The sequence below is a fragment of the Eupeodes corollae genome, chromosome 1, assembly GCF_945859685.1.
Source record: "Eupeodes corollae chromosome 1, idEupCoro1.1, whole genome shotgun sequence".
Lineage (NCBI taxonomy): Eukaryota > Metazoa > Arthropoda > Insecta > Diptera > Syrphidae > Eupeodes > Eupeodes corollae.
In genome coordinates, this window is record NC_079147.1 from 107,941,122 (window position 1) to 107,955,809 (window position 14,688).

At 38.0% G+C, this 14,688-nt stretch overlaps 1 protein-coding gene across 2 annotated transcripts in view; it reads right to left on the reverse strand.

The window, feature by feature from the left end:
• LOC129954051 (octopamine receptor Oamb) overlaps nucleotides 1-14,688 on the reverse strand; it is a 229,329-nt gene that overhangs the window by 36,169 nt on the left and 178,472 nt on the right. For both annotated transcript variants that reach the window (XM_056067693.1, XM_056067694.1), the window contains exon 4: nucleotides 9,128-9,364. In XM_056067693.1, the coding sequence (XP_055923668.1) occupies nucleotides 9,128-9,364 (237 nt within the window). The remainder of the gene's footprint in view (nucleotides 1-9,127; nucleotides 9,365-14,688) is intronic.

Sequence of the window (14,688 nt, forward strand, 5' to 3'; positions counted from 1 at the left end):
TTCCAGTAAGGTTGAACTACGTAGTGAACAAGCTTCGGATACGGACGCATTAACTGTTGACAACCTATGCAAATGAATTAAGAACAACGAGCTTCGGATATGCACGTGGAATTTTAGGTAACTTAACAGACCACGTGCGGCCGAAGAATTAGCGGAGGCCCTAGACTGCTATAAAGCAGACATCACCGCCATCCAGGAAATACGATGGGATGGGCCTGGCAAAAAGAGGATGAAAAACTGCGATATTTATTATGGTGACTGCTACCACGAAAACCAACAGCGCTTATTTGGATGATGCGTTGTCATTGGAGCCAGACTTAAGTAAGAAGTCTTGAGCTATAGGTGCATCAACGAGCGCCTCATGACCATCCGCATCAAGTGTAAATTTGGCAACATTAGCTTGCTATGCCAACACGCTCAAGGATATGCTCTTCGAGCTCTAAGACAAAAGATATGAGCATAGTCTTAGCTACGATATTAAAAGTGTCCTGGGCGATTTTAATATTACGTTAGGAAGGGAAGACATCTTTGGTGGAATGATCGGGAAAAAAACAACCTGCACGGCAACATTTCCGTCAAGGGATTAAGGTTAATAGATTTTACTGCGGGCGAAACGTCTTGGTAACTAGGACGCGTTTTCCACACCTCAACATCCACAAAGGGACTTGGAGTTCATCAGATCAATATACCTTCAACAAGATTGACCATATTGCGATTGACGCCAGACACGCTTCCAGCATCATGGATGTCCAAACTTTCCGAGGAGCACTACCTCGTTGTAGCCAAGGCAGCACTTCGGGTTTCCAGACCCAAGGCAAAACAGGGAGAAGCGGGAAGAAGGTACAACGTCGAACGCCTACAATCGCAAGAGATTGCAAAAATCGTTTTCCGACAGAGTTACAAGTAACATCTCTCGAAGTTCTCTGCCGCGAACACAATGTATTGAAAACCAATGCCAACTTTGTAAGTAAAGATTGCCATATCTAAGCTGAAGTCTAAAAGAGCCGCTGGAGCGGATGGCTTGTATGCCGGATGCTCTTTAAAGCAACTAGAAGTAAGCTGGTTAGGAGCATGCACCAACTTATCTGAAAGATATGGTCGGAAGAAAACATGCCCGATGAATGGAACCTCAGTATTGTTTGCCCGATCCTCAAAAAAGAAGACCCAACTATAGAGGAAACAGTCTACTTAACATCGCCTATAAAATCTTCTTTGCCGTAATATGCGAACATCTAAAGCCCATCGTCAACAACCTGATAGGTCCTTATCAGTGCGGTTTTACACCAGGAAAGTATACAGTTGATCAAATATTCACATTACGGCAGATCCTCGAAAAAACTTAACAACACTAAATCGACACCGACCATCTTTTCATCGATTTCAAGGCCGCATATGACAGCATCTACAGGGACGAGCTGTAAAGAGCCATGTCTAGTTTTGGCATCCCTGCCAAACTCGTCTATTTCTTCAGGATGACCATAGAGAATTCACGCTGATCCATAAAGGTTGGAAACAACTTAACAGAACCTTTCGATGTCAAAAAAGGTTTTGGACAAGGTGATGCGCTGTCATGTGATTTTTTAAACATCGTGCTTGAAAGAATAGTGCAGAGCTCACACGTCAACACTAGAGGCACTATCTTTTAAAAGTATATCCAATTACTAGCATATGATGATGACATTGACATAATCGGAAGAACTCAGCGTGATGTCAATTGGGCTTTTGTGAGTATTGAGGAAGAGGCGGCAAAACTGGGTTTAACGGTTAACGAAGCCAAAACAAAGTACATGCTGTCATCAAGAAAGGACATACAACACCGACGTCTTGGTCAAAACGTCACCATCGACAGACGTTACTTTGAGGTAATCAAGGACTTCGTTTACTCAGGCTACGTTGTAAACGCAGAAAACAACACCAGCGCTGAGATCAAACACAGAATAACTCTTGGTAACAGCTGCTTCTTTGGGCTAAAAAAGCAAATGAGTGGTAAAGTCCTCTCTTTAGGGACCAACGTGTCGCTATTTAAGACCCTTATCATCCCCGTCCTGCTATACGGTGCAGAAGCATGGACTATGACAAAAGCGGATGAAAGCACCTTGGGTCGGTTCGAGAGGAAAGTTCTTTGTGTGATCTACGGTCCTGTATGCATTGAAGGGGAGTGGAGGAAAAGATGCAACGACGAGCTGTACAGCGACGTAGACCTAGCCGGAAGGGTAAAAGTCCAACGAATAAGTTGGCTGGGTCACGTAGAGGGCATGGAAACCAATGCTCCGGCCCGGAAAGTCTTCGAATCTACACCCACAGGACAGCGCAGTAGAGAAAAACCGCGAATCAGGTGGCGCGCACAAGTGGCGCGCACAAGTGGAAAGTGACTTCACCTAACTTGGAGCTCAAAACTGGAGACATCTAGCTAGGGACCCAGCTAGATAGTAATAGAAGTAAGTAAGTAAGTATGTTAATAACTACTCTTTTCAATGGAGAATTATGAATTCTTCTACAAGATTCTGGTGAGACAAACAAAGTCAAGACAGCACAAAAGTGCCTTAAGGTCAATATAGTAGGTTTTAAAGATTGGGCCCGGGAATTCCATGTTTTATTGCCTAAGATTATTTTTTGCAGGCCGAATTTTAGATTGTACCTGAACAGATTTTTACGGGAATTTTTTAACTCTTAAGATAGAATTAACGGAAGCAGTGTCAAAAATAGCAATAGAAACAGCTGCCATTAAAGCAAATGTCAGTCATTTTGAGTAAAACTATTGTTTCAATAAAACTAATAAATGAAACAACAATAAAATATTGAATAATTCTTATTTTATGGTGATTTATGCTTGTAACAGAGCTTATAGCAAGGCTACGTACACACACTGTCCCGAGTTTTGCAATTGATTTTCCCTGTTTATACCTGGGGAAAGTTTTGTATCTAGAAACGTTTACTACCTATTGAAAGGTACCTAAATGCCTATTACTAATTTCATACTTACTAACTTAAGGTGGCGCTACATTCCTGTATGAACTAGGGCCTCACCCATCAAACTTCTTCATCTAGCTCAGTCCCTAGCTAAGTTGGGAGAGGTCCCAGTCCGACTTTACATGCCACCTCATTCTCGATTTTCCTTTACTGCTGACGTGGATTCAAAAATTGTCTGGGATTTTCTCTCGAAGCGACCCAAGTTGTTTTAATCTGCTTCTGTCATAGTGCATGCTTCTGGAACGTATAGCAGGACGGGGATAATGATGCTTTTTTTTAAGCGATACTTTTGTCGTTCCAGAGAGGGCTTGGCTTCTCAATTGCTTTCTTTCAGTGTTGAATGTCCATTCTCTGTGACAACATAAACTTTGTTTTCCCTCATTAACCGCTAAATCCATTTTCGCCGAATACACGTAAAACCACAATGACATTACGCTGAGTTCTTCCGATTATATCAATGTTATCATTTTCCAGTAACCGGACATACTTTCGAAAGATAGTGCCACTCTTGTTGACGTGGGAGCTCTGCACTCTTCTTCAAAGGAAGATATTAAAAAAATCGTATGACAGCGCATCACCTTGTGTAAAACCTTTCTGACACTGAAAGGTTCTGTTAAATTGTTTCCAACCTTTTTGAAGCAGCGCCAATTCTCCATGGTCATCCTGCACAAACGGACGAGCTTGTAAAAGATGTCGAAACTAGACATGGCTGGAGCTGTACAGATCTCGTCCCTATATAACAAAGAGATGGTGGTTGTCGACTTTCCTGGTCTGAGACCACAATAATGAGGACTAATGAGGTTTTTGTCGATAAGCATTAGACGTTAACGTACCCCGTCAGAGAACATTTTGAAAGCGATGTTAGAAGACTGATTCTCTTAAGTTAGTGAAGCTTAGATTGTCTTCTTTTTTTAGTATCGGGCAAACATTCCATTCATTACCCTCGATTTGGGTGGTTTGAACTTTTAAGGTGCCCATAAAGTTCAAAAAGTTCTATATGTCTTACCCTCGATTTATGATTATCCCATGTTAAATGGCGATACCAATCGCAAGTGGTTTGAAATATGCACGAATTTAATTGACACTTAACCAAGGATGCAAAGACCACAGCACCGCAAAATACTTTTGAGATATTCGTTCAGATCATTAGCATACAGTTCTCTATAAGTCCAAGAGAGCAATTTTTGTAAATTTGAATATCATCAGTTTAAAAATGCTTTGATAAACTCAAAATTATGTTTGTATGTTATTGATGTTCAACAAGAATAAGAGGTAGCCCAGAAGCAATACTTTTGGAAAGTCTTGTAGCAGAGTAAGAAATTCATTCACTAAGCAGACAGCCTGTTTTCTAAGTACTAAAAATATTTTTAGAGTTAAAAACAATTCCTACCTATGACTTCGATAACAGTATACGACTTATACCGAATTTAACTTTGTCATTTTTAGGTAAGAAAGATATACATCACATTTTTGTGTAAGCGTTCCTTAAAGGCAGATTCAATTATTTGTTTATTATTCATTCCCCTGATGATGGCACAATGTCTTATATCATGACATACTTCTCAAGGGCAACTCACGAAACGAAAAAATTGCGAAGATATAATTATTTTCAATTCTTAATCCTGGTGACCCTAATATTCCATTGAAATAAATATACATTACCGACTCTATTCTCCATTACAAGAATACCGAAAGGAAGAAATAACCAAATCTATATTTAATAAGGTACATGGTTCCATGCGGTGGGTGGTTGTTTGCAAACATAAAATAATTGAGCTTAATTCAGAATTCAAAAGAAATTACAAACAAAAAAAGATGAAAGATTTTATTTCTTTGGTAAATTAAATCCATCGGGCTTAGTTAATTCAATGTTAAACACATAAAGTGGACTGGCAAGCCCCGATTTGACCAACCATAGTCTTTGCGTTCATTAGTTAAAAACACAACAAATCATGCCATAGAATTCAGCTAGAGGCTTAAATTCCTCATAAACTCGTATTATGCTACATACGAAAGTTACGAAAATTATGCTTAATGCTCAGGTCGTTCACAAAGCTCTCTCTAAGGCTAAATTTACCTCTGCTACACCTCAACTTTATCCTTATGGTATAAAATATTTTGGGATGCACAAGAATATTCGTATCTCTATACGAAAAAATAGAAAACTTTTATTCTCTGCAGAGTTAAATTTTCTTAGGATTTAAATTTATTGAAGCAAATTTTTGTTGGAAAAGTTTGATGTTAACTTAAGCATAACTTAGCTTTTTGTTTACTACGGAATGCATTTTTGTGTTATCGTGTTTTCTAGTTCCTAAAATGTAAAGGAATAAATTATAGACAACAAGTTATTTTAAAATCAGCTTATACAATTTTTATGGTTTAAGGCGAACCACTTTTTCTTTAACAAAAACTTTTGCTTTTAATCAACAGTAAGGTGTTTTTTAAAATTGAATCGTTGATTGAGAGTTTTAACTTTAAAATTTGATCGAAGGAAGTTTTGGAGTTATTGTAAACAGTTGAAGGTAGAAAGTGGAAAGTGTAGTGGTTTTTTGCTTTTTGAATATAAAACAGCCATCGTTTTTATAGTTGGAGAAGCAGCGAAAAGGGTTGACAGGACTTCAGAGTAAATGAAGTTGGTAAACAAATTCTATATAAAACAGGTTTCTTTTTATTTCACTAGCTCTTAAAGTATTATTTTAAATGTATTCTAAAAGCACTAAAACTATAGATTCGGTAAAATTCAATATTTTTGATAATCACTGGTAAAATTTCGATAGGACTTCTTCCCTGTGAAATCAAGCAAAGTTAAGTAACTACCTGAAGAGCTCTCTGAATATGGAGGGATTAGGAAAATATATGACTGGTAAAATAGCTCAATAATCCCAATTTACAATTTATTTTGGTCATATGACCAAAATCATATCCAATGTACTATGTGAATGTCTTAAAACTTTCTCCAAGCACTATGATAAGCACGTGTCTTGAGCTCAGGTAGATTGACGGTAGGCGAAATATTAAAACTAAAGGAAATTTTGGAAAAGATCAACGAACTTCTAGTCGAGACCCACGCCTTTTCGTCGATTTCAAAGCCACGTATAGCATAGCATTGGCAAAATTGGAACTCGAAATTCCGAAAAACTGATATAAGCTATGGCGTGCAACGTGCAAACGGGTAACAACTCATCCAAGCTATTACAGACATGTGCTGTGCAGGGTTCAGGTAAGGAGATGAGCTATTATGTAATTTATTCAATATAGTCCTAGAGCAGATAGTGCGCAAGATAGATCTTAGACTTGAAGTCACTTTCTTTCAAAGGTTTTCAAAACTGCTTGGCTATGAGGACGTCAAGGATATCAGCGGCCGCACCAAGCGAGCTGATCTTAAAGCATTAGCAGCTATGAATGAAAACCTTAGTGGAAATCCGACGAAAAAAACGATTGGGTTTAAAAATATTTTCTCAAGCTTTCCACGACACACACAACTTAATCACTTCTTCTCCTACTTTACGGCACCAAGTGCTGGGTGATAAGTAAAAAGGGTGAATTTATTCTAAAAACTTTGGGTAGAAAAATCGCTCGGTGGATTTTGGGTCCTAAATGCGAATAGTGAGTTGTATGAGCTGAGCGCAAAAAAATCCTTCAAACTGTATTGGCTTATAGAAATAGAATTTTGACTGAGCATTTTTTAACTTATTATATTCATTTAGGAGTGTTTTATCTAGTTCCCCGTCCTTGGAGTCTTACTAAAAATCTGGCCCTACCGGTTGGGGATTATGCCGTCGGGGTCACTTCCTGACCACGTAAAAATATCCTAGTTGCGGACCGATTTACTGATGACGAACCAAGCAAACGAAATAAGGATAACGAACTTAGCGGAAGCCCTAAACTGATGAAAGTCAGATATAACCGCCATCTAAGAAGCCAGATGGGATAGACCGGGCAAAACCAAAAACGTTGTAGCCAAGGTACGGCTACGGATATTCAAATCCAAGCCAAAACATGGAAGTACTGTGATAAGATTCAACGTTCGAAGGCTACAATCGCGAAAAGACTGTCATGTCCTTTTCCGATCGAGGGCACGTATAATAAAGTCTTCAGAGGTCCTATGCTGCCCGCAATATGTGCCTATAAAGTGCTAGCTTTCACACAGCCACCACAGTGAAGCCCCTAGTTTGATGACAAGTGCCGGCAAGCGTACGCAGCTAAGCAACAGGCATACAAAACGGCGTTGCACAGAGCAGCTCGCGAGCTCTACGAGTGGAAGAGGAGAGGCACCAGCTTCTAATATTGAAAAGAAAGGGAAATAGAAGCCAGGGATCGAGAAAAAAAAGAGATTTTTAAACAGAAATGTGGTTCGTATATTTTACCAAAACACAAAATAGCTTCCCAAAGGTACCAGCCGCGAAGATAATCCTGTCAAAACAATCAGGGGACAATTGAAGTAGAACCGCAGTCCTCAGCATATACACTATGGAAAAACCACTTCACCAAATTATATATCGGCGATGACGAATTCCGCTGTAAAGAAGATAGAACCACTCTGCCTACCTGACCTTGACCTGAACAAAGCTGATGGAGCTGACGCACGGCACCGCTGCCGAATTATTTAAAGCAGCAGACGATGACTTGGTAGGGAGTATGCAACATCTCATCTCCAAAACATGATCGGGAAAAAGCATGGTCGATTAGTAGTATCTCAGCACAGTTTGTCCAATGCACAAGAAATAAGACCTTCTTAATTGCGTCAAGACATTAGTCTTCTGACCATCTCACATAACATCATTTCTGTAGTATTACGTGAATGTCTTGAGATGTTCCTCAACAACCTGATATGTTCTATTAGTGTGGCTTTTGAAAAGGAAAGTCCATCATCGACCAAATATTTTCATTATCGATTTTGGCAGAAAGTATTGGAAAGAGCTTTACAGAGCAATGTCTAGTTTTTTCATCCCTGTAAAACGTTTCAAACTGATGACGATGAAAAAAGTAAGCTGCTCTCTCAAGGTTGGAAAAGGACTCACCGATGCATTTGATGTCAAACAAGCTTTTCAATAAAGTGATGCACTGTCATGGGACTTCCTCAACATCGTTCTGGAAATAATTGTGCTAAACTCAACCGTCAACATTAGAGGCACAATCTTCTAAAGGTCCATTCAATAACTCCGATATGCCGATGATATTAACATAATTGAAAGACCGAAGTGTGATGTCAATGGATCGTTTTTGAGCATTGCGATAGAAATGGAAATGATGGTCTTAGTGGCCAATGAGGGCAAGACAACAGGTTTAACTTTGAGGTAGTTAAAGACTTTGTCCACCTAGAAATTCAGACAACGACACCAGTGCTGAAATCAAACGAAGAATAGCTCTTGCAGATCGCTGCTTCTCACCATCTTCAAGACGCTCATGATCCCCGTTCTCATTTATATCGCTGAGGCCTGTCAAAGAAAGATAAGAGCGTCTTAGGATGATTCGAGAGAAAAATTCTTCGGGTGATTTTTGGTTCTGTCTGCATGAATGGATAATGGAGGAAAAAACACAACGACGAACTGTACTGACTGTACACGTAAAGCGACACTAACTTGGTTAAAAGAGTAAAAGTCCAACGATTAACATGGCTGGGTCATATAGAGCGAATGGACATCAAAGCTACAAGACGGAAGGTCTTCGAATCCAATCCCTAGCGATGGTGCAGTAGAGGGAGACGATGACTACTTTGGTGAACGCGGGTAGAAGAGGAGCTCAATCAACTGGAGACAGCTAACTAGGGATCGAACTAGCTGGAGACGCTTGTTGGTTGAGGCCCCGGACTGCAGAGCCTTTTAAAGTAAGTAAGTAAGTATTTTTAACTTATTCTCATTGTTCAAAAATTTGCTAATAAATATAAAATATTTGCAAATACTATCTTAAGTAATTTTTAAACCAGGTTATAAACAAGGTTATATGCAAATAAAGTGTATCATAAATCGAATCTGATCTGGAATTCATTTAATCATATTAAGTTAAATTCAAATAACTTCAAAAATACAAAATAGCTTTTTACCACCGTACTTCTCACAAGTACCATAATATTAATTATCATGAAATAATCATACAAAAAATTTACTTCTCATTCACATACATAATGTTGTTAAAAACTACATAAATAAATACGCACCTTTTTATCCTTCCATCCGACTAATGGTGGGAAGCAAATAACAAATGACAAAACCCAAATTCCAGCTATTAGTGATTTGGCCTTTTTTGTTGACATTATACTCGGATATGTGACAGGTCTAGTTACGGCAACGTATCTATCCAATGATATTGCACATAAATTTAATATGGAAGCAGTACACATCCAGACATCAACTGCTAACCAAATTCGACACCAAACATCTCCGAATATCCAAACCTAAAATAATAAAAAAAAAATTAATTAAAACAAATGAAAAATTAAGATAAAATAAGTTTAACTAACTATAACTTAAACTATCAAGAAGAATTAAAAGTTTTTTATTTTGTCTTCTTCTGAAGATACCTAAAGGAATTCGTGTTCTTTGAGTTTGAATACAACTTTTTAATAATATCTAAGTGAAAAGTATTTCTGTAGCTTGTGTTTTTGTGTATGCGTAGGTACGAGTACTTGAAGAAATTAACTTCTTTGTAATCTTCCAGCTACCGGCTTTCAAATCAACAAGTAGAATTACTTATTTTTCAATTATTCTAATTACTACCTCTACCTACTCTATTTGTGCTAAAAGAGTCTCTTTTAGTTTAACTTTATTCTCTATCACTTTATTTTAATTAGATAGATAGATAGTTTCTTTATTTTGAAATATAAATTACTATCAAAAGTTTTTTTTAAGAATAAGGACATGGCAATTCTGCCGTGCGTATGTCTGATCGAAATTTCATAACAAAAAAGCAATTTAAATGTAAAGAAGTTAAAATTCAAATAATAAACATAAATTCAATTAATTATATGTACATATACATATACGGGTGCTTGCGGCACGGCAGATCGGGTAGTTAGGGATTGCCTAAAACTTGGTTTGGGCCAGCAATGCAACTTTCTTGTCATATCTAAGTTCTTGCTTTACCTCCTCGTGGTGACCTGTATCCCAATGTACATAAGTTAGCAAAAATTGCAAGGGCGAAGTTTCCTGACTCTTCAAGAAAGGTTACGGAGATTAGCACTCTTCGTAAAAGAGCATCAACTTTCTACAGAAACCGACTTGACGACTTTTGGCTATTGTACCCGGACAAAGATTGGTTTCTGGAATGTGAGGACTCTTCTGGACGCAGGAAGCCAGATTCCTCCAATTAGAGACAGAATTTATGAGGTACAGGAGAGATATCTTAGGGTTAAGCGAAGTGCGATGGTTGGGATCGGCTAAATACAAGTCACCGACACGAAACGCTGCACTGCTCTACTTTGGTCATGATCCAGGAAACGCTCGAGAAGCTGGAGTTCTGTTACTAATTACAAAAACGGCAATCAGAAGCCTTATTTCGTGGGAGCCCCTTGGGGAAAGGCTTATCAAAGCTAGGTTTCAAAGTAGAGTACAACCCGTCACTATTATACAGTGTCTGATGAAGAGAAACAATGCTTTTATAGTCAACTAGGATCCGCCACTATGTTTGAACAAAAACATAAAATTAGCTGGGTGTCGACGGACAGGCAAGCGTCTGCCAACAAAATCCTCCACTTCGCGATTAGTCGACGCTTTAGAAGCAGTCTCTTGGATGTACGAAACAGAAGAGGCGCAGATATGGGACTAGCCTGGGACCACCACTTATTGATAGCTACCCTATGATTGAGCACAGCTACAGTTCGAAGATCCAACGGAAAAACATCCAAAATCCAACGTCGTCAGACTAAAGGATCCCATGACGATCGAACAAGCAGGATTACGCGCTGGATCCTCCTGTATTGATAATATTAACACTCTGCGGGTCATCGACTCCGAGAAGGTGGAACGGTGGAAAAAGTGGAGAACTTTCGATGCCTTGGAAGTATCGTTTCCATCGAAGGCTTAACCGAACAAGACGACATCTGCTGCATCGGCAAAGCAAAAGCGGCGTTCGGTATGCTGTCAAAAATTTGGAGGTATAACTTTATCAGCTTAAGAACAAAGCTGCGACTGTTTCGCACAAATGTCGAATCAGTGCTTCTTTATGGGTGCAGCTCTTGGAAGGTTACTTTAGCCAAAACAAGAAAGCTGCAAACCTTCGTGAATAGATCCATCAACATCCTAAGGACAGATCAGGAACCTATAGAATCTATAATACGAAGACGTAAGTGGCAATGTCTTGGACATACGCTTCAAAAAGGTAACGGCTGCATTGCAGACCAAAAAATGCAGTTTAATCCGCTCACACAAGAAGGAAGAAGAGCTGGACGACCGAGAAGCACATGGCGCAGGACAGTCGAGGCGGAATCAGCGTCACTAGGCAAGAGTTGGAGGGAGCTGAAACACATCTCCGGAAACCTATGCCCCTTAAGGGGTCCCCATGGGACCTAACAGGTCGGAAACCTATGCCCCTTAACGGGTCCCCATGGGACCTAACAGGTCTGAAGACCTAAGTAAGTTAGTAACTAATTATATACAAAAAAAATAATAGTTTGTTAAAGCAATTAACAATTTTCAGATGATTTTGAAATAAAAAATATATCAATTAGGAAACTTTGCTTGAACCTTCAATTGCAATGACTAGTTTTAGAGTTATGGAAAACTATTGCAGTAATTTAGAGCATGTTTGCAGTATCTATAGACAGTTGACAATCCAAAATCTCTTTAAAGATTTCATAGAGCCGAGTTGGGGGAAGAAAACTCAGTGCAAAATACAGCCGTCGAATCTCTGTGTTACAAAGGCTACAGAAGATCAGTTCCATGTGGCATAGATATAGTTAAGATTCAGTATTGCGAATCGGGCTCTAAATATGTAACTAATAGCCTCAGAAAAAAATTCGCTACTGAAATAATAAGCCTGCGATGTTATTTGGTCGTTGAGGTTTCTATACACATTTCTTGATAATGTTGTTGAGGCTTTTGAAAGATGTTCACTGAAGATATGTTCATCAGTTCTGGCGATCAGATCATTGAACATGGTGTGCCATTGATTCAAACTGACCTCCAAAAAGAAAAGATTACTGCTATTTGAAAAAGCTATCTGATTCCATTCCTTAAATGTGGAGGCATTTGTTTGCATTAGCCTTGTCATAATGGATTTGTGAAGGATTCTTTCATCCCTCATAACTTTCAATATATATTCTGAGTTGGTTTGCCTTGATAATATGTTCATCATAACTTTCTAGACTGATGTATTGAAACGAGGAAGAGGAGCTGATGTTACAGCTTAGTAATGATTTGTATAGATCGGCACAATTCTCTTTCCATCTCAATTGTCAAAAGTTAGTTGAATGTCTAATGTCTCAGTACAATTCCATCAGCAAGCTGAGCCTTTACTTTAATCAGAAAATGAGAAGAGACATTCCCCACTCCTACTTTAAAATCTAAGGATAGATTAAGAAGAAGAGATATAGCTGCAATATCAATAACAGATTGTCCTTGGCCACTTACGAATGTGATTTCTCCCGAAGTGTATTGTTTAGAGCCTCCATTCATCACGGATAGTCGAAAGTTTTCAAGGAATTCAGTAGATAGTCTTCCATTTCGGTTAAGGTTGTTATCTTTGGAGTTTTGGTAGGATTGAGGGTGTTGTGCGAGATTGTGTTGAGGGCAAAAGAATTTTGATATTTCCCGATCCTAGCATTCAAGTCTCCAATTTACATAATACTATACAAATTGGAGTTGTTTACGAAGTCAACTAGACTAGAAAAGTCAAAAACCACTAGCCAATTTATAAAATATTGGACGTACACTTAAGAAGTAATAATAATTCTTCTTTGATTTTAAATTACATAATGTACAAAATTGATTGAAATTGCCGTTATAGGGTCTACCATTTTGACTAATAAGTTCACTCTTGCTTTAAAAATGAAAGGAATGTCCTTGTAGCTACGTCCATCATGGACATTCGTTGGTTTAGGTTATAATTGAGATGAGAGTATAGTACTCTACTATCTGATTCGCGAGCTTTATTAATAAAGGATTATCGAACTATGTCGTCATTCTTCTGTATAATCCTGTTAAGTTGCTTCTTTAAGTTGTTTAAATTGTTGAAATCTGTAAACAGTATCTTTCCAAAAGTATTACCGATATCTTGCCATTTTTTCATCCACCAATCTTTATTGCTCAGTTCGAACAAAAGCATTTTTTTGACATTCTATTCTCCTGGTAGATAAAAGTTATAATAATGTAATCAGACTGTGCCTTGAGTGTGCTCGTGAGAAGTTTCGGTATGCCGATTTCTAAATACATTGCATAAATCGGTGTATTTTGCGCTAAGTTGAAGAGTTTTCTCAAAAAATTCCTTTAAAATTTTTCTATCACTCCATAATCATCTGCACCCCAGACCTGAGAAGCGTAGCAGAGAGTTGATTTCAAAACGGTATCAAATATTTTATATTTGACTGAAAGGATTATCTTGTCGTTTGAAAAAAAAGGTTTTTTGATAAATTCAACAATCTTTGAGAGGTGCTGGCTTTTTCCAAAAAGTGTTTGTCGAAATTTAGGGTTGAATTCAGCTTTACACCTAAAAATTTAATTTCTTTGGATATTTCTAAAACATTTCCATTAAAATACCATCTATTTCCGCTAAGGTGAGAATTGTGAGAAGATGATTATTTTTGACTTGTCTGTATTTATGATAATCCCCACCTATCACAACAATTTGCTAAGCGATTTATCATAAAATGTAGGTTTTCTGGTGATTCCATCAGTCATCAGCGTACAGTAACACATTTATAAGAGAATCAGATATTCGTATTCCTCCAGGTAATTCTTCCTCTGTGTCATTTATGAACAACGAAAACAACAAGGAACTGAATGGACAACCTTGTTTTCATTCGGTACATGTTTCGAACCATTCTTAAAATATCTTCCCATCCCAGACGGCTGCATTAGTTCCAGTATACATCGCTTTAATTACTTACAAAAAACTCGAAGACAGAACCAATTGTGAGAGCTTATAGAAGAGCGCGTTCTGTTTACAAGGTCAAAAACCGCTTTGAAGTCCACAAAGAAAGAATACATTTTGTTGTTCCTTGCTTTTGATTGATGAAAGAGTGAAGATCTGGTCTATTGCTGAAAAGTTTTTTTTAAATCCGGCTTGGAGATCCGACAGAAAGTTTTTCCTTTTGACCCATTTTTCAAGTCTCTATAGTAGTATACCGCAGAATATCAAAAACGATATACATACCTCGGTAATTTTCAGCGATGTCTTCAGCGATGTCACACGGAATACCATCTTCACATGGTGCCTTTCAATTTTTCAATTCAACGACTTTCTGTAGATAGCCCTGTGCCAATTGTATGAGTAATTCCGTTAATTTCTCTAGCTTAGCTATCTTTCTATTATTTGATAAGAGTTGCATTGTGTTGATTAAATTTTCAAAATCCTGTGTCCATCTGTTACAATTTATATAGCAGGGTAAAATGCACATATTAGAATAGTTAAGGAGTTTTACTATTGTGATTCCTCAAGTTCATCACACTCGAGCGTATTTAATAATGTAGTTTTTATACCGAAAAGATTTCCTCCACTAGCACGACCAGAATTTTGAATTGCTTCTCCCCATATAAGCTTAAAGCCAGTAAAGTAATTTTTAAA